At 40.0% G+C, this 21192-nt stretch overlaps 1 protein-coding gene across 1 annotated transcript; it reads right to left on the bottom strand.

The window, feature by feature from the left end:
* Positions 1-878: 878 nt before the first annotated feature.
* Positions 879-20333, bottom strand: TPH1 (tryptophan hydroxylase 1). The gene is made up of 11 exons (XM_063289383.1): positions 20176-20333; positions 13392-13529; positions 11793-11976; positions 11064-11164; positions 10079-10146; positions 8287-8483; positions 6924-7059; positions 6414-6540; positions 3637-3732; positions 2363-2496; positions 879-1433 (listed from the first exon to the last, which is right to left on the bottom strand). Exons 1-11 carry the CDS (start codon positions 20287-20289, stop codon positions 1262-1264), a joined length of 1467 nt encoding a protein of 488 aa, XP_063145453.1. The 5' UTR covers positions 20290-20333; the 3' UTR covers positions 879-1261.
* Positions 20334-21192: the final 859 nt, after the last annotated feature.

Raw genomic sequence — 21192 nt, 5'->3', positions numbered from 1 at the left:
CTTGCAGTTGGTATCAGAAGATAATGAAGTTCTGCATGGCTAATTTGTCTATAAGTAAGTGATGAAAATAAATATATGTGTGAAGCCGCCCCCCACCAAAAAAGATTACATTTGCCAAGTAAGAAACATCTATACTATTATACTTTTGCCCAGTAGCATAATTACATCAGGCATCAGCTTTCCACTTCATCCCTTATATCTGCAGCTAAATTTGATAAGCAAATAAAGATATAATGGATTGGTCAACACACATCCCTACTGATTTCACTGTTTTCACTAAATCATTGATTTATTTGATTTTTGTTTCAGGTATTGTGTGAACCAAGTTACTGTGGTTTGTAAACCATGCAGCAATCCCAACCTTTTGACTTGCAGAACAGTTCAACATTTCAGAGCATATTCTGGGCACTAGAGTTGCAATGGGGAAGCAGGGCCTGTCCATTTACAAAATAGCTGGCAATCGTTCAATCATAAAACAAAAACTCAGGTCAAGCATGGAGCCTGGCATACACAGTGGAACTGGTTCTTAGGCACCCTGGTACCCTTTGGCACCATGATGGGAGAGCCAGATTTATGGATTGGCATGATATGTAAATTCAGACAATTGCGGCTGGTTCAAGAAATCATGCTTAAGTAAACCATGGCTTACCATGATGTACAAATTCAGTCACAACTTCCCAAATTATAAGGTCTGTATTCTATTTCATATTATTCATACAGAAGAGAAATGTAATAGGTGAAACAGAACATGCTATGCTTACTCAGAAATAAGTCCCATTGTATTCAGTTGATTTTCCTGCTAGGTTCATATGTATATGATTATAGCTGTGGTTCTGCAACTAAAAAAAACGTATTGGGAGATAAACCAGAATACAGCCTTCTTGAAATAGTTTTAAGGTTTTATTACTCCTTCAATAGCAGGTAATGCTAGCCATCATTGGTTACATAGAACAGTGGACTATATGGACCATTAGCCTTTAAATGTAGCATTTCCTAATATCTTCTATCAATTTTTCTAGATAAATTATTTCTACTTTCTTTTCAAATCATTGAGGAAGGACCTGAAAAGGGGGGTGGGGGGTAGCATGTAAACATTGATATGAAGGCTTCCAGGAAACTATATTAAAACAAAAATATTTTTCCTTTCATTGATCATTTTCAGAAGAAGCATTCTGCATAAAGCACATGAGCAGTATTATCTTGATAGAATGGGGGGGGGGGGGATCCACAGCTACTGAATGCAGAAAGGCTGTTAGACAGATTAGACTCCCATCTTGTCCATCTTGCTGAGGGCCTCACTGACAATGTCCAGTTCATGGCGTAGCTCATTCACCACATGAGCAATACTTCGTGGATCTTTCAGGATCTGAACACTTTGGGTATATGGATTGTAACTCACTCCAAATGGACGTTTGATTGTCTTTGCAAACTCTCTGTTCAGATAGGGAAAAGGGGAAATTAATTGCCCATATAGTGGCAGTTTCATTCAATTATAAACATTTATATAGCTCAATAATTGTCCTAGCACGGTTTCTAATCTATTGGGTGAAAGAAGAGGAAGATCACCTTCACAGAGGTGATGTGGCAGCTATGGCAGATGTGATACTGTGAACCAGGAATAGACAAACTGGTGCCCTCCAAATGTTTTCCACCCCAACCAGTAGGTCCAGTGGCAAGGGATTACAGGAGCTATAGTCAACAGTTTCCTACTGTATTGTGGACAATGCAGAAATAATATCCCAGGAAATATCCCACAAATTTGTCCTAACTTGGGAAAAGATAAATCCAGAGAAATGACTAAAGAATGAAGGCTGCTTGTGAGACTCCAGCAGGGACAGGCACTAAGGTTAATTAACCCAGAAAAAGATAAGAAGGAGAAATAAAGTTAAATGGAAACAGAAGATGAGATCACATAGCATTATAAGCCATAATTTTGTTTGCTTGCTTGACTTGTAGTTCAGCCCTTTTGGTGAACCCAGTTATCATAGTTTACTCCATAAACCATGATAAAACTGCAAATTACCCTCGTCTATGAGTGGACATTGGAAAAAAGCAAAGTAACAGTATCTAAAATATAATATTTGGCATTATTTTCTGAGTGTGACTGTCTTTGTCACTAAGATAGATAATAGCAAATATAACAGGTGCCTTTGGAAAACCTCAAAGCAGCACTGGCAATGTATTTATTACAAATAGCATTTATGTATTGTGCTTTTGAGTATCAGGCCTTGCAGTAACCTAACACCAACTTTATCAGATAGGTATTATCTTTTTTCCAAGGTCAAAGAGTGGGACTGGAGCTATACTTGGATGTCTTTCACTCTGCCACCTTTCAGCCTCCCAGTGGCAATCAGTAAATTACCTCATCTTTTCTTTCGCATCTTCAAAGCTTTCAGAAATGAAGTAAACTTCCTGGAAGGTAGTAATCATGCATTCTTGCTTGCAGGTGACACTAGGTTCAAAAGGCTTGACTCTGGCATTTCCAGAGAGTGCATGCTGGTTATCAGAAACACCAGAATAGAAAAGATTGAAATGTGCATATTTTAGAGACATCAGTACCGAAAAATCTACAGAGACAGCTAGTGACTGAAAACCACAACATTACATTCTACTTGGACTCTTAACTTTTAATGATTTGTGATTGTTTGTTTTTATTTTTTGCTAATTACTGTAATGCTTAAGAATACATCTTGGTATATAAAGTGCACAGCTTTCAAACCAAAAGTCACCCTTGACCTTTGAGTCACTCAAAATTAGTGAGTGGCGCTAAGATGAAAACCAAATTTCACTTACATGTAATTACAATTAAGTAGATTTAATCCTACTGATATTCAGTCATAATTCCTCCCCATCTGTCATATTCAGGTTTGTACTTTGGTAACACATTTTGGAATTTCTATTTATTTATTTATTTATTTATTTATTTATTTACTATCCCGCCTTTATTATTTTTATAAATAACTCAAGGCGGTGAACATCCCTAGCCTGCCTTCTTCCTCCTCTTTTCCCCACAACAGCAGCCCTGTGAGGTGAGTTGGGCTGAGAGAAGAAAGCGACTCTCCCAAGGTCACCCAGCTGGCTTTCATGTGTGGGCCACACTGAAAACTTCTGAGGGCTTCATGTTGCTCTGGGGCTTTAGATTGTATATTTCTGGACTAGTAGCTGCCATTATATCAGTTGAATGACACAATTACATACACTAGACTCTTGTCAATGTCAAGCTTCCTTCTGCCAATCTTACTTTAACTAAGCAACATTTTATTGGATAAAACATCATGCTAGAACACCTAACATTAGAACCAATGAATATTACATTCAGTGATCCTTGGCTATATTTCATGAGATTTATGCTCATTAAGAGTTGACACTGACTTGATGGCATATAATCAATCAATCACCATATCATGTCCCTTGCTGAGAAGATAAGCAATGACAGATTTCTCTGAAGGTACAGCTGTTCTTCCCTGGCCATCAGTAGCCATTCAGGTGAAGGTCTAATGTATTTGAAGCTACATTATCAGTTCAAGCAGAAAAATGAAGTCAAACAGAACAAAGAAAAGTTCTATCTGAGTGTAGAGTTGTAAAATTATTACACCAAATTACAGACAGTATTTTGAAGGTGATTTGGAGGCTTACCTTCAGTTCACTAATAGAAGAGAGCAAACCAGCTCCATAGACTCTCAGCTGCCCTTCTTGTTTGCATAAGCCAAACTCCACAGTGAAAAAGTAGCACTGAGAAGGAAGAAAGTTAAAATGAGAAGAAATAACAGCTCTCTAATAGAGATGCATACAGTGAATAAAGCATAAACACTGAGTGCTCCGTGTTGTCTTTTCTTGGTGAAAAGTAAAGGCCATTGCCCCAATCTTTCCAGATATATCAGCTGGGTCCACAAAATACACCATCTCGCAGTTAACTGAGCAATGCTTAACCCAGATTGGCTGGATTTGCATAACCAACTAAGCCACATTCTAGCCAATAACATTTTAGCCTAGCATGTGCTGTCGGCCCAACCTTCAGTGACAGTAATACCTCAGACAGCATGGCCAACATGGCTAGATGACCTCAGAGCTCCATGAATCCCAGAGACAGACAAAAGCTAGACCATTCCCTTTCTGATTGGGATGGATCATGTCAACTTTCATTTCTTACTGATACCATCATCCACTAATTATAATTTTAAGATCCCAGTCTGAGAGTTACAAAAATCTCAAAATCCACTCTGAGAAATAGTAGCACTGAAGGGTTAGGTTCCCTTGCATGAATGAGAAATAGAAGATGTCTTCAGAATTTTTCACATGGCAGACATCTTACCTACCTCAGCCACACTGGAAAGGGAAGCAACTCAGCAGTGTTTTTCAAAGAGAATAGGGCTTCTAGATTGCAGTCAACTTGAAAATGCAGTGTTCGATTTGGAGGAAAAAAATAGCAGAGTTTCTGTCACCTCATTTCCCAGTTCATGTGATGGTATTAAAGCCATGGTAGTTATAGTGAGTAAGGTGTTGGGCTAGGATCAAGAGGACCTAGGTTCAGGATCATCCTCTGCCATGCAAACTCACTTTCTTGCAGCCCCATTTATTTCACAGTTCCACTTTTTGTGGGGGGAGGAATTGAAGAAGGGACCACTATGTATGCTACGTTGAGCTCCCGAAGGAATGGCAGAGTACCATTTGAGTGCTATTTAACTTAAATAGTTAATTTAAAAGGCAGATTTACTTATATTCTCCAGCTCGCAACATGGATTGCAGCAATCTTCCATTCTGGCAAATTTGTAATGAATAATTGGAAACAAACTTAGCAGAACTGCATTTGATAAATGTTTTTGTAAAATGGGAAGCAAAATGGTACCTGAGGACATATTTTTAAACTCCCTGCTGAGTGAACAAAGCTTCCCCTTTGGAAGGGGCCGTTTTGTCACCTTGTTTGCATGAAAAGAAAAATACTTGGGACAGTTTATTAAGGTATAAGTCCTTTAAACCTCACTGACAGCCTCTCTTCCAGGGAGATGGAGGGCTGAATCCACAAGACCAGCTTGCCCCAGAACCAGTACAGGCCACCGACCATTACTTAAGGGCAGGAATGCACAGTGTTGTCCTCTACCTGCCAAAGCCCACTGGGAAGGCAACAAGCACCCATCTTTCTCTGCTATGTGTCAAAGGTAATTGTGTATTGACTGGTGCCACTTGAAGCGATTCTGCCCAAGTTGCCTGAATTTAATTTTATTGTAGGCAAACACCTCCAGGCAAATTAGCTACTGTGCACTGTAGAGGAATGCCACCTCTCCTCTATAATGGTCACTGGTCACTCTGCCTCCACGGTCTTTTTTTTTTCCACATTAACAGTGGAGCAGTGAAAGACTAGGTTTCCCCTCAACCCCAAATGTGCTGATGAAACCATGAAAAGATAGACCTTCCTTTAAAACAAACAAACAAGTGAAAATGATCACAATTCTGCCATGTTTCCCCTGTAGCCCAAGTGATAGGAACGACTATGAAACTGCGGTGTTTTCTTTCATTCTTTTTACCAGGTAATGTATAAAGAAGCAGGGGAATCCAATAATTAGGGGCCAGGGTAAACCTGGTCTGGCAAGACATCAGGCCATTCCTATAGCCAAATAAAGAATTCCTGTCACCTCATTTCCCAGGTCATGCGATGGTATTACAGCCATGGTAGCTATAGTAAGGTTTGGAGGATCAAGAGGACCTAGGTTCAGGATCATCCTCTGAAAGAAACTTGCTTTCTTGCAGCCCCATTTATTTCACAGTTCCATTTTTTTGTGGGGGGAAGAATTGAAGAAGGGAGCACTATGCCATTCCTATGGCCAAAGAGGAGGAAGGGAATTAAATCCAGAAAAGGATTTCCTAAGCCAGCTTCATTTTCAGGCACTTTATAGAAAACAAGCAACTGAAGCAAGGGTGTCCAGGGATGGGGGACTGGGGCAAAAGGCCAGGATGGTAGACATGACCATGCAATTGAAGCCCCACCCCTTCAATACATACATGCAATATTGACACATGTAGAATGGTCATGGCTTCAATTGCAGGGTTGAGTCTGCCATCTTAGCCTTTTGCACCTCCCCACCCCACCACAGATACTCCTAAGCTGGAGCCTACAGTGTAGAATAGCCAGAGTTAAGCCCGCTGGAATCAATGGTACTTTTAGAAGATTAATTTGGCTGACTCACACTCAGTTCACATGAGTCAATCTACCCTTACCCTGGAATAAACATTCCTGTGAGCTGGAGGCAGATGACCAACAATGCCCAGCAACCAGGAGTAGACATACTCCAACTTTGTTCTCTTTAAAAAAAAATTACCCCTTTTTTTAAATTTCTGAGATTGCTAAGAGGGATATATAAATAGAAACACTGCCATATAACGGAAACATGTTGCACTGGGCAGGATTTTCTACTTACAGTGGCCAGCTTTTGAACAGCTTCATCTGAGGCTCCAAGTGATACCAATCCAATTTCCTGTGAGAACTGAGCAAAACTGGGCTCAGCCAGAAGAGGGACGTGGCCCAAAAGCTCATGACAAGTATCCCTGGAAAAATGGAAAACCAGGTGATACTGAAACTCGAAGGTTGGTATTTTGCAATTGCTGGGTAGAAACCATCTCATATTAATATAGTTAGCATAATATTTTTTTAAAAAAAACTAACTACCCAGTTTTGCTGTCTTTCCTCTCCCATGACTACTCTAAAGGAAGAAATCTGTCCCAGTAATAGATGTCTTAGTAGAGGGACATAGCTAGATACAATCCAGTACATGGATTTGCAATATAATAAATTTGCAGCACTCAGGTTCCAAACTGGATACACTTGAAGAAGCTTGGATACACTAGATACACTTGAAGAAGTGGTCTCTATTTCCTGACCTTAGGGGCTGACATATAATCAGAATCAATGGATCACAAACACTACTTACGGTTCCGGGGTGTAAAGAGGATCTGAACTGTGCCGAACATACTGAGTGCAGTGAAATACTCTGAATGCTAGGCCTGCCAAGAAATCCCTGGGTGACAGGTACCCAGCAACAGGGCGGATGGTAAATCCAGTGCGCTCTGCAAAACCAAGGAATAGTTCATAATTTGCTTTTATATATCTCTTAATGCAACATTGAAAATGAACTTAGCATCAAAACATCACAACAGAGGGGAAAGTGGTGATAGCACTCTTCCGTAACAGATTTGGTTAAAAAGGCCCAAGTGAGGTTGAAGGAATTATGTCTGAGCAAGAAGCTGGAGAAATTGAGTGTGCAAAAAACAAAACCGCAGTTCATAATATGATAAAACATCAAAGCAGTGATATACCACCTTGAGTCATTTTGACATTGGGCTGTTCAGAAAGGTTGCTATAAATAAATCATTATCCAAAAAATATTTTGATAAAAATGTTAAAATTCTCAATAAAAAAAATTAAAAGCTCAGTTAAAAACACCCTTTCCAAAACAGAGGGGGTTAATCACACAATACAGCAGAAAGTGGATTTCCCAGATTAGGACTGATACCGAAGACAACCCTGCCAATGGTACGCATCAAATGGTGCTATCTCTGGGACACAATCCTCAGATGGACTTCTGCTGCAGTTATTTATCACCAGACAGGTTCATAAGAAGACTGGAGGGCCATAATTTGTTCAGAGTTTTAACAATTAACCCTGGAAAGCAACTGACAAGCAATGCCATTTGATACTGGAGCAACACCGCATAGCAGTTACCATTCTAATTATTGTCTGTTGGTAAATGAATTCTAGACTCTTTTCAGCATTCATCTCACCCAGCACATGTTGCAATTCTTGCAGAACCTTTGACCAACACTATTGTATGCAGGATTGCAAGGGTGCTTAGCTCAAGAGAAACATCCCCTTGATGCTGCTTCCAAAGCAGTGGGTGATCCTCCCACTTCTGTGCTCTTCAACACTTACAGATGCAATGCCTCAGGCTGTCCAGAAGACCTTTCCTGGTTATTTTTTTTTACAGGCACTGAAGGAGGCTCCTAAGGGATGTGAAGCACTTTGTCAAGGCAAAGGGCATCACCCCTTTGCCTCAACAAGGAGCATCTCCTTGCCTCTGCAGTTTGAACTTGTCAAGGTAAATGTAAGCCATCAAACACCAGCCTATTGGTAATCTAAACATAATATAACCAGGAGTAACGAACTGTTGCCAAAGCAGACCAACAGATTACTCTCCAGATAAAATTGGTCCTTAATGGAGAGCTTGCTGCTCCCCTTGTGTAATAGAAGCTCTGCTTCAGCAGGACCCCATCACTGGACAGGCATCTGCCCCTTACCTTTGAGAAAAAGGGACACATCCTCTAGCTGGGGTATGTTGTCTTCTCGATACCCACAGTACTTTGAAAGCAAAGGCAGATTTTTCAGATACTCTCTGCACGCATGGGTTGGATACAGCTGATTGAGCTCCCGAAATACAGTACCCCAAGTCTTGATTTCCTCCTCAGTGAATTTGACTTTGGGAATTGGGTCACCACTACAGAAAGAATTAAACAGTTAATTTTCAGTTAGTTAAAAATTTGTCCAATATGAAAAATCATGGCTTTTTGCATAATGAACATCTTTTCTATTACTCTGCATCCTGGCCATTGGTTGTAAATTGGGATTAGCCAATGAAGAATGGAAGCTGAGCTGTTACAAATCTGGTGTAAATTACTGCTGAGGGACGTTGAGGTACAGCCAAAGAGGGAAGGGGGATCAGAGTGTACACAGGCACACACGTAGCACCTGTCAGAGCCTCTTTCAGTCAAATGTGTCCATAAGAAGCTGCCATAAATGCCCCCACGTGCTCTGCATCATCTTCTTCAATCCCATGGATCACAGCCCAGCCTTATCAATTAGCAAAGCCAGAAAATGAATGAAGACTTATCCAGAAGTGCTATAACCTTCAGCAGAGGCTGACAAGAATTTTAAGAGAAAACTCTGAAGCTGAATTTATACAATGCACTAAGTAAAAATGTGCTTACTATGTATTCGGTACACCCCAAACATAACCACTATCACTTTTTGTGATTAGAGCAGCCTGTCAGCCTTGTGAGATAGTCCAGACGAGACGTACACACAGAAGCACCAGCTCTAACTTTCTTGTAAGGTTACATTAACAGAATCTTGTAGGTCTGAAAGATTTGCCTCCCTGGCCTTTACAGTCCAAGAAACTAGGGAAGGACCCTTCTGAGATGTTTGCCACATCCCCATTGCTTCTGCAGGCTTAGCTCTCTTATCTGACCCCAGGGAGAGTACTTTTCCACTTCCCATAGTGAATACTACTCCTCCCTCCACTCAAGACAGTCTGCTAGTTGAGGGGAAGAACTAATACTGATCAATGGACAGTCAGTTTTGGAGGATTACCTCCTTTCCATGGATAGTGACCCACATCAAAGTGAGGATCCATAGCTACCTGTCAAGTATGAGAAATAAATACACTGACCATACATTCTTTATTATAAAGGACAGTCCATTATTTCAGAAAGCTGTCCCTTAGATTTAGTTATTCTTGTCCTTTATTTTGGTCATTTACCATACAAATGGTACCACTTAATGCACAGTCTTTTACATTCCTGTGAAAACTATGGAAATTGAATTGCCTTTTTAAAATAAATTTACATATACTGCTTGATTTTAGATATTTTTATTAGAATATGCTCTTTTTTGGTAAAGTTTTTCTTGGTTTTGCTTTGTAAAGCAAAATTATAAACAATTACAAATTGTTATCCTTGTGAACCTCTTTCAGATTTGCCCCTTTTCAGATTTGTCCTTTATTTTTTCCAAGAAAATATGGTCACCGTAGGAACAAAAGCACTTCTGTCTGGTCTAGAAGCCCAACTAATTCACTTCAGAGGACCCCTTAATTTTGCTTTGCTCAAATCTAGTGTGGATTTTGGAACACCAAAGAAACCTGCCCATACTTTCTGTGTTGTGGAATGTCCGTTCAGTCGGTATTTCTAAAAGTCTTCAGTGCTTTATCTTCTTTCAGTTTTTTTTTAATAGTCTTCATTACTTTCCCTCCATATCTGTCAGACCTTACTATCAGGCCAACATCAGCAATAGCATTTAGTAAGTACTGATACATACTGTTTGTAATTCATAGCCAAGTCAGCAAAATACTTCCGTCTCTTGCGATAAACGTTGTCTTTGAAACCCTAGTGCCAAAGCAAAGAAAAATTTCCCAGTTATTAAGATTAAAATGTCTTAGTTCTATCAAGCAGTTGGACAGGAGATGGGGAAAGAACATTTGGGAACATTTTGTGAGCTAAATATAGGCAAACCAGAAATCTATTGTCTCCTTTTATTTTTTATTTTTGCTGTTATTTACCTCAGTCTTCAATCTGGTGCCCTCTAGATATATGAAACCACAACTCCACCTCCCCATAGCTACTCAGCCTTTGATCATGCTGCCTGGATATGATGAGAGTTGTATACATCTGGAGAGCATCAAAGTGGGGAAGACAGATATACATAAACTCCTGCAATTAAAAGCAGCGACAAACTGTCCAATATTATATAGACCCCAAATCCCAACACACTGCATACACATCACTCAAAATAAATAAATGGTAACTGCCAAGAGGAAGCAACTGGACCAGTTGTGTGGTCCGTGTCCCATCGTCCACCAGAGCCACCAACTTTGGCCACATGAGTGGTGCAACTTTCTGGCTCTTCATCTCAGAGTATGATTGGAATCATACACATTTATAGCATTTATCTCTCAATTCAGCACCTTTGCCCTTCCTCTTTTGAGACATTTCGACCTGCACCAAGCAAGCACATTTGAGGAAATGGAAGCACATGAAACCTTATGTATAGTATCAAAAAGATAAAAATGTTTGACTCTTTTCCCCAAGTTTTCCCTGAATCTCACACATCTTTAGAGTTTCCAACTTTATCTAAATTCTACATACTTTAGTATACTTAATATGTAACACAACTTTGATAAGGAAGAGGAAATTAGAAAAAAAATGTATTCAAGCTTGGGAGTTAGATTTCCAATGATTCAAGCACCTTTTTTCTGAAAAGAACCAAAATATGGGGAGGCAAAGGCCATTACAAATCTACTCACTGGATGGTCTGCATCGAGGTCTGATCCATACATCAGAACACGGTTTGCACATTTATCCAAATCTGAGATCTTCTTAGGAAACCAGGGTATATTTTCCATATCTAGGGAATGGAGAAAATACACCGTTGTTAATAAAAATTAGGCTGGCTGAAAAAAGGAAACTGGCCTCATGACAGTCCAAAATGAAATCTAGCTGTTAAGAAATAAATGGCAGAAAGGGAAGTCAACTTCTTCCTATCTTATATATGCACAGCAGTGAACACTTCCTGCTGTGGTACTTACAATGAAACAGAATAGCAATATTAAAAGTAAGGGGAGATGCTTGCATTAAATTAGCATCACAACTGCAGTTGTCACAGAAGTTAAACATGGGCATAAGCAAAGAGACATCAATATTAAAATGCTCTGGAAATCTTTTGGAATGAAATGCAGGGCAGAAATGCTTAAAATAAAAATATATCACTCCAAACTTAACAAAACAATCATTTACTAACTGAATTGTTAGTAAAGTATTGTTCTCCATTGTCCCAGAATGCAGAACACTGAACAATGGCTTCAAGTTGCAGAAAAGCTGATTTTTGTTGGATGTTTATTTAGAAGAGAGACAAACTTAAAACTTAAATCAACTTTTTTTTTTAACTTTAGTTCAATAAGCTTTGGAATAGCATGACATCTTTAGAACACACATGCAGTTTTAATCAATCACTTGCTTCTTTTCCTCCTTCTTACCATCTTCCTGTACGGTAAAATTGTTGATGGGGTTCACAGTCACAAAGTTCACATGGGATTTCAAGAGATGGAAGACTTCATCTAGCTGTTCCCTGTTGCTATCACAGTCAATAAAGATCTCAAATTCTGAATTTCGTCTTCTGGATTTTCGAGATTCAATGTGTACCAAATTCACATGTTTTTCCTGAACAATGAGACCATTGTAGTTGGATCATGAATAGCATCTAAGAACAAAAATCTAGGGTATTCAACTCTTTCTTTAAGATGTATTTAGTCAAGCTTTGCAAAAATGAATTTGCACTTTGAATTAATTCATAATGATTTTAAACTTATTGTAAATACTATTCATATTAAACATATCCATTCATGTTCAATCTTCTATTCCTCCCAGTTCATATGTAATAGTTTTTAAAAATAATTTCCCACTATGTGACTGAGTCATTGCAAATGCACCCTTGTGTCCTTTCATCTCTTCCTCTTCAGCATGATCAAATCTGAAGAAGGGAAACACCCACTTCCATTTTTTGGACAAGCTATGATCCAAAATAGATTTAATCTGCTTGAACTTACTATCATATATCTTTTAAAAGTCATAGTTTTAAGTTTGGACTATGCAACAAGGAACTGTGATTTATTTCCAATTAGAAGAATGAACTTCAAGTCTATTCCTTGTAGAAGTGAAGTAGGAGGAGAGGTAGTAACCCACGTAAAAGAAAACATGATTTGTATAAAAGAGAACAGTTTCATAGCCAGCAGCAGTGATGAGGTGGGTGTGGGGAGTGTCAAATCAGTCTGTCCAATGAAAGGAGCATTGCACTATCCTGATGCAAGCTGTGCCTCTGTGGAACCCATTTCATGACATCACAGTAGGGCAGAGCTTATGGCACTGTGCTGCTTTCATTATTTTAACAAAAGCAGAAGAAGCCTGTGGACACCCATGTTTATTGCTGATCAGGACCTGTCATCAACAGTGTTTACCAACTCAGAGAGGTCCACTGGAGAAATTATGACCAACAGCATGCTCAAGTGAATCATCCCAGAGTTTTCCATTTAAATAGGCCAATTCTGCTCCCATTGAAAATTATACTAGAAAATGGAGGAAACTGAATTGTAACAAAAATCAACCCCTTAGGATCATTTCTGCAAATGCTAATTTGCAGAATTCCCTGACTTCCATCCTTGAGTCAGACTGGATTCCTGGTATAATAGCCTTTGTTGTGCTCTACAGCGGAGGTTTTCAGAATCTTTTTTGGGGTCAGCTGGTGGTCTGAAACATTATATAGGGAGTCCACAGAACTACTTTGTAGAGTTGTTCTGCCTTAACATTTTTTCAATAGGATTGAAACAAAAGCAGTTTTTATTCTGAACTCCATTGCTTGAATTTTCAGGAAATCCTTATGGACTAGCCCTTTAGAATGTATCTCATTCTTCTTTAAGCAGGCTGTTTATGATATAGAATGATACTTATCCAGCTGGAATATTTAAGGAACAAAGCGAAATGAAAAGTGCATCATGGCATTCTCAAGGTTGTTCCTATCTACTTGCAACGCCCACACAATATATTTATTCTTTCAACTGTGGGTAAGAGAAACAGCCTACCTGAAAGAGTTTTAGGGCTTTGACAAGTCCTCCAACTTCATTCTTTAAGGAGAAAATAATAGCAGCTCTACTCCTTTCAGATGAACTGTCCTTGTTCTCTTTATTATCTTCATTTGTAGTATAGTTCGGTTTGAAGATCTAAAATGAAATTTTGTGGCCATCAGTGTTAAGTAAATCAGGTCTATTTTTATTAATTAGAAAAACATCAAATTTGTACAGTGATCTATTATTTCAAGGAAAAGTATTTCCCAGTGGTTGAATCCAGTGATATCTGTCAATGATTTTTTTTAGATGGGAAATAGTCCAATGGCCAGAATAATTGTAGCCCTGTCTCTTTCTTTTCAATAAATCTTGCTAAGGACACTTTCTGAGAATTTTTCTTGGAAAAGAATTACTTTTGGTTTAGACAGATCTCAAAGAGCCTGACAACTCATAAATGGTTTCCCTTGATTTCCTTGGAGCATGCCTCATTCAATTAAGGATGGTTATGATCATGGCTTTGTGATTGCTTTTGAACTGACAGCATTTTGAAGTAATCCCACAGATACTCTGAAGCAACAGTAGATGCACAGATAACATTTCAGTGTTCAAGTTCATTTCATACTTGCTCGAGTTTCAAGTGTCTCATAGCTGCATCTAATAAAACATGCATATTTTTTTCAGGTTTTGCTCTTTTTTATCAATCAATATTTAAAAACAATTAGACAGAATTATGTTTTTGGAAATAAGTTTTTTTTAATTGAGTATCCAAAACATAACACAGTAAAATGCACTTAATCGCCTAGATTTCAGTAAGCATAAATTCACATAAGGCTGTGCAGGATTAAAACTTCCTAAGGTGACTTTGGCTGATCTCAGAAAAGCAAAGCAGGATTGGACCTGGTTAGTTCTTGAAGGGGAGACCCTCAGGAAATTTCAGGGCCATAGGCTAGACTGGGAAGAATAAATTCCAGAAGGCGGCAACAGCAAATCGTTTTCATGATGTTTCAGGATGATGAGGAAATTCCATGAATGTGTCCACATGGACACCAGGAACCTAGCTCAGCTCAAGGAGACTTTACTTTTTATGTCAACAATTCTGAAAGATAAACTAGCAAACAAGGTGTGGGATAATAATATTAAAATATAGCTGAAAGTAATAGGGATGAGTAGATGCAATCCAATTGCAGTCTAAATATATGAAAAATACATTCAAATACCGCTACCAAAGGGACCTTGTATTGCATGAGGAAGCAAAGCTAAACCCAAACAAAAAATATTGTTAATTTGTGGGATAAGATAAATGTAATGGTTGTCTAGAGCCAGTTTGGTGTATTGGTTAAAGCACCAAGCTAGAAACCGGGAGACTGTGAGTTCTAGTCCCGCCTTAGGCACAAAGCCAGCTGGGTGACCTTGGGCCAGTCACTCTCTCTCAGCCCTAGGAAAGAGGCAATGGCAAACCACTTCTGAAAAACCTTGCCACAAAAACTGCAAGGACTAGTCCAGGCAGTCTCCGAGAATTGGACACAATTGAGCGGATTTTTTTTTTAAAAAGTGGTTGTCTAAGCCGATTTCCTTATTTTGTCTTCAGGCCAAATATTTCTGTTTCTTTAGAGACAGCTGTCCATATACAAGTTTTAATTCCCAAAACATGAAAAATTCACAACCTATTGCCAAACTAACTTAAGCCATTCAGTAACTTGGATAACAAGTTAATTTCTCTACGACCCTTGACAAAGAAGCATGTACAACTTTGAAGAAAGTGTAGACCATTCCTAGGATTAAGAAAAAGAAACCTCCTCTGGTCTCATTAGCTATTAAGATTTTGTTTATCAAAATTACTTGAAATTATACCCTCAAAAGGTTGATTTCATTTTCCAATTGCTGTGACTATCAGAGATGCTGTGGGCTGTTTTGTTTTGTTTTGTATCATGTTGGATGGGCTGCTGCTTTATGATTTTTCACTTCATAGATACCAGTTTTTAAGGTTATTCTATCTTACATTCTTCTGGATGCTCTATATCGAGCGGAGGAGGGGGGAGAATCTAACTAGAAAAAAAATTAACTAGAAATCTAAGCCACCTTAAAAATCAACAAGACTTTTGACTTTGTAAATTAAACCAAGTTCCTTAACATTTTTCCTCCGATATTGGTATTGATTTTTCTACCCACCTATTTTATACACAACTGTTTAAACTGCTTTTCTGTAAAAGCAGCCAATCTGATGCAAAACAGTTTATAAATCCAATACCTAAAAAACCCCAGTCTAGGTTCTTACAAGAAAATCTTCAAAATTCTTCTTCTTCATCATCATCATCATCAATTGCTAACAATATATTTGCTAAAAAGTGAGTTGGAATTATTTAAAACAGTTCCTTCCAACTTGAAGTCTGTGCTTCCATTAGAACTAGAACTTCCATTATTCTTCAGTCACCATGGCCAATGACCAGGACAGCTGAAGAAAGATCCAAGTTATAGTCAGGTTCATCTGAATGGCACACCAGGCTGGGGAGGCTGAGTGACGCATTCAAGGCCAGAGGGAAGCCCAGAAGAGCTTTCCCTATATACAAGCCAAAGCTTCCTCTATGGTGGTATTAAACCCTCTCTCTCTCTTTCTATTCTCTGTTATTGGCCCTCTAGCACTTAGGCACTTCTACCTATGCAGCTCCTTCCTTGCTTTCCTCATCCAGGCCTCTATCATTGTCATCTGTTTCCTAATTCTTTTGCAATCCCACTAAAAAGAAAGATAAATTTTCAACGTTGCTAGAAGCATTTCGTTACTTGATTGTGAGTGCAGAAAAAGGATCCTGGATGCATAATCTGAATTTATTTGTTTGAAGAATTGTTATCTCACTTGTCAACCACAAAGCCCCCAATGCAAATTACAAGAGAGTACATTCTGTCAAACTTACAACCTAAACAGTTCAACACAACAGGAAGATGAATGGGGGGGGCAGTGTAGGAACTAGATTTTAGTTGCTGGATTTTTAGGCATGGCAAACTGAAGAACTCCATTTTTTCCACTGACTTAAATTTTAGAATGTTTTTACAACACTGAAAAAAATTACTTTCTAGGTGACTTGTGGCTGGCCATTCAATTATATGAATCTCTGTGTTATGCTGAGCTTTTCAGCTTCTCACTAAAATAAAGTACTATATTCACAACATTTTTCAAATGCATGGGCCTATAAAGCATTACCAGCCAAATGCATTTATTGTGAGAAAATGATACTCTCTGGAAGCTTCTGTCCGATTCTGCCAGCGCTGCACTGTAATTCTGCAACTTTACAACTCAAACATTCAGATCATAGAGCAAGCATGTGCCATCTCCCTAAGCTGGAGACTGCTCTTACCTTTTACATGGGATGCTGGGGGCGGGGGGTAGGATGGGAGTGGGGTAGAATGTGAACTCCAAAAAGTGGGTAAGGCCATGACCGAGATGTGGCCAAAGTCAGGATTGGAAAAAGAACATGCATTCCATTTACTTTTACTTTGATTAAAATAAATGTAATTAAGTACCATTAAAATGCTTACTCCCACTGTTTAATAATTTGTCATGTTTAGTCACATTAAACATTGTAACATTAGCACAGAGTTACTGTTGAGTATATTTATTTATAATTTCAACTTTTATGGTTGCTCGCTCATCCAAAACTCTAGGTGGCTAACAAGGACTAAAACAATATAAAACAGAATTCCAGTGGCCATACTGGGGTGTGGTGGTAGAAGGTACCCCCCATAGACATGTAAACTGCATTCATTACCAAACCTATGGGATGCCCCCTGCCACATACAGTATAAACTACTTAAAGTCCCCTTGTAAGAAAACATTCACAGCAAGCTAAATTGACCCTGAGCGGCAACAGGGAAAAGACTCAGCCAGGAACCTGTGGCCCAGTAAACCAGATTGTTTCCATTCACTGACCATATCTCAGAGACAGTATGGCTAGCATGCTGGCCTAGTAGGAAGGGATAAATAATAATAAGGTCACACGGACGGGTTTATCTAAAACATTCCAACGTCATGCTGTAATTTCCACCGTGTCTGCCTTTTTCTTTGTTTTGCCTTTGCCTTTTTTTGCCTTGCAGTGTAGTGGGCCAAAGGTATAGAAGTTCTGGTTCTGCTTTTGCTCATTGCCACTCAGCAAAGTATCAAAGCTTTGCTGCGGGTCCATTATGTACTGTATTATTGCTTGCATGCATGCAAATAAATTATGTCGTATCTTCAAAGTGATTTGGTTGCTTTAGGTGAGCCCAGTTTGGGCCACAACAGGGGAAATGAAAACAAACAATTCCAAAACCTAGTAATAAGTACCCCAATTGCCCTAGCCTGGTACCTGTGAAAACAGTCAGGTCTTCAGCCATCTCCTGAAGGCAGGCAAGGTCATGGTAAAATCCAAGCCAACTTAGAACAAGAAAAATGCTCTAACACAGCTGGTAGAACATTTCAGTTGAGAAGGACCTGGAAGTGGATTTCTTTTAAGATGGCCAGTGCTCCTTGATAAATGCTTAGCAGCCTTTGGATACATACAGACAAGGGCAGCATAATGTTTCATGTGGAAAAAATGAGCCAATTTGGATTAATTTTAGCTGCCTTGAAGCCACCCTGGCCATCTCATATTTAATACAGCCTAGCTGACATGGAAATCAATAGTAAACCAATTTATAGATCCATCCCCAGACCCACAACTAGGGTCTGTGTCACCCAGGGCAAACATGGATTCCGCACCCATTTTGGCACCCCCCCTGCTCATTTTGGAGCCCCCCCAGCATGGTGCCCGGGGCACATGCCCCACTTGCCCCCCCTAGTTGCGGCCCAGTCCATCCCACTTAGACTGCTTGAAATCTTCAAACTGATGAGATGAACAGAAAGTTCAGCATCTTCTTATCTCCTAAACCAGCCTTCCCAAAATTGCTTCTTGCAAGTCCCTAAGCAACTGCTCAACACAGGAACTACAGGACCATTTCACTGATTGACCGATGATAGTTATCAATACGGCCATTATAACTTCTACCTATGATTTTTTAAAGGATGCTTAGAATAAGTTTTAATTGCAGCTGAGAATTTTTTCTGTGTCTTTTTATGATGAACATCTTTAAATCACAAAAGTAGAAAAATTATAATAAATATAATTTATTTATAAATATAAATTTATCCCATGGGCCAAAGTTAGACCCCAGCATAATGCTATAGTAGCTAACCTTGATGCAAATGCCATTGTAGAAAAAGGCACAGCTCTAGGAGTTGAGATGCTTGTCTGCCAACAACGAAGCCTTCGTTTTCCAAACGGGACCTTCTCACCCCCACTTGTCGACAGTTAATATAAAGAGATAGAGTCTATACACATTGATGCTCAGAAGTACACCCCATATTTGATACAGAGAAAAGAGTTAGTGAACTAGCCAAGACGGTCTTAGGAATGTGTGTGCTATTTAACATTTAGTATTGATAAACTGTGGACAAGATTAGCAGAAATGAGTACTGCCAGAGGGAGAGGTAGCCAAAATGCAGCCAAGGGGTGGATGGAATCTAAATTAAAGACTACAATCAGCAGTCTCTTTTTTAAAAGTCTACAACATGAGCATGCCCATGTGTCACCATGCAAAGAAGCCTCTCTGAGTTACTGGACTGCTATAAATGAACAATACAAGAGTATAACTGCAAATGCAGTTTTTGACCCAGTGCACTTAATGTATAGAATGGCTACTGCAAGGTGTAGCAAAGAAAACTAAGTGGACAGCCGCCACTCTGGTTGGCCGCTGGCTTCTGGGTGACCCCTTCAGGAAGAGTGCTGAGCTAAATAGTCAATCCCATCCCAAAGGGCACTTGGGCAGGAAATCTCAACTTATTCTGGTCCCTGGAATTCATGCAGAATTGACAGGAATGGATCCATCTGCACTGCTGATTTCCCACTCAAGGATCCAAGACAAAAAAGTGCATGCAACTTTTCCCAAGATGTGCTATAAGAGCCAGACTAGAAAACAGGCAACTGGAGGCAACCTTAATTAAAGAAGTGCCTGCCAATTCTCCAGTTATTTTACCTTAGTTCAACTGGATTGTGCATTTTTGAACAACAGGAGTATAAAACAGAAACATCAGATTCCATATCCAATATGGATCTTCATCTGAGTAATTTCAAACCTTCCTCCCACATTTTTTTAACCATCGTAAGAGTTACCAGTCCCAATGGAAGCTCTCTCATCTTCCTCTTCTCCCCCCAAATCTCCTGTTTAATTGGACCAGTCAACCAGCTTTAACAGGAGCTCCTGCAAAGAACCCACTCTGCTGTGGAGGTACCCTGCTTTTCTGTAATAGGGATGGATACAGAACCGAAGGGCCCTAAAAGCTCATCCCATCCAAATGCATTCTGAAGCACAGATGCAGAAAAAGCACCAAGTAACAGAGCAAAACATTGATAAGATTCTTGATTTAGATTCTTTTGCCACTTGGACTTTTTATTTTTCACTCTTATTTATAGCTGTACTTTTATATTGTATATTTTATTCATTGTATTATTGTTGTTTTAATTGATTATTGTAAACCGCCCAGAGTCCCCCGATGGGAGGAGATGGGCGGGGACAAATTGGATAAATAAAATAAATAAGAACAGCAGGAAACAGAAAGTTTTCACTTACAGAGGAAGGGAGAGAGTGGGATTCTTTAAAGTAGTAGCATTCCAAAGCACTTCTAAGTCCTTTTCGGTTCTAGCAACCAAATTAGTAGGAAGAAGGGGAAAACCGTTTTCCAAAGGAAGGGGAAGGGGAAGGAGAAGGAGAAGGAGAAGAATTCCTGCTCAGTTCCTACCCCATTCAGGCCCGGGGGAGATGACAGGTTGCCGAGCTGATTCTCTTCCAAGACGGAACTCACGGAGTCGAAGGATCGACCTCTCCGTGGCAGCTCGATTCTATTGGAGTACATGCTGAAGCCGAGCAAACTCCACTCGACGTAGGAACAACCGGTGGCCGCGCCGTCTGCCTGCCCGCTTCTGCTGCTCCTCTCGCTGCTACTGGGCTATTTATGGGCAGGGGAAAGGCGGCGGGGCCCCGGGGCAAGGCTCCAATCTCTCGCCAAGCGAACCAGCGCAGGGCGGGGCCGAGGCAAGGCGAGAAGGACGCCCCTCTCTGGTTTTCGCGTGAATGTAAAGCAGGCCTTCGCAAGGGAGAAGCGGCCGTCCCGTCCTGCGGGCCTGGCACGAAACACTTCGCCCTATCGTCTCCGCAATGAGGTCGGCCTGCCCAGGAACAAGACCACGGTTCTTCCCCTCGATCAGTCTCCTCTGTCCAAGGCGGTGTCATGAATTCCCTTCTTGAACTTCTTGAACTGCCATCTTTCCTCAAGGGCCCAGCAACTATGTGTCAGGCAGACATTCAGTTGGTATGACTTCCCACTTGCAGTTGCGATGTTGCGGATTGGCCTAGAGAGGAATTCTGCCATGAAAAAGGGGAAACAAACCTCCGTTTGTTCTGTCAGGAATGGTTAACAAGTTTGGCTACTGGAGTGGTTAAAGTGTTGGACTAGGAGCAGGGAGGCCCACCTTCTAGTTCACCCTCAGCACAAAAGCTCACTGGATGATTTTGCACCGGTCCCTCTCTTTCAACCCAATCTACCTCACAGGGCTGTTGTTGTAGGGAAAGCGGGGAAAAGCAAAGACTTTATATGCCATCTTCACCCTGAGTGAAAGGTTGGATATAACTCTAACAATTAAATAAATGCACACAGAGAAGGTGTTGGAGTGAAATAAAAGCACAGCCTTCCTGCCTTCCACTGGCTGAGTCAGTCCAGTTCCCTCAGACTTCTTCTGCTTCCTGTTAAGTGCTCAGA

This window comes from Candoia aspera, chromosome 1 (assembly GCF_035149785.1).
Source record: "Candoia aspera isolate rCanAsp1 chromosome 1, rCanAsp1.hap2, whole genome shotgun sequence".
Classification (NCBI taxonomy): Eukaryota; Metazoa; Chordata; class Lepidosauria; order Squamata; family Boidae; genus Candoia; species Candoia aspera.
The sequence above is the reverse complement of the archived record's forward strand: the minus strand, read 5'-3'. Positions and strand labels throughout refer to the sequence as shown.

Coding starts and splice junctions, on each gene's coding strand:
- TPH1 (XM_063289383.1), bottom strand. CDS start 20,289: ATGTACTCCAATAGAATCGAGCTGCCACGGAGAGGTCGATCCTTCGAC. Junction 2,497..3,636: donor CTTCTATTAGTGAACTGAAG/GTAAGCCTCCAA, acceptor TCTGATAACCAG/CATGCACTCTCTGGAAATGC. Junction 1,434..2,362: donor GATGCGAAAGAAAAGATGAG/GTAATTTACTGA, acceptor CTATCTGAACAG/AGAGTTTGCAAAGACAATCA.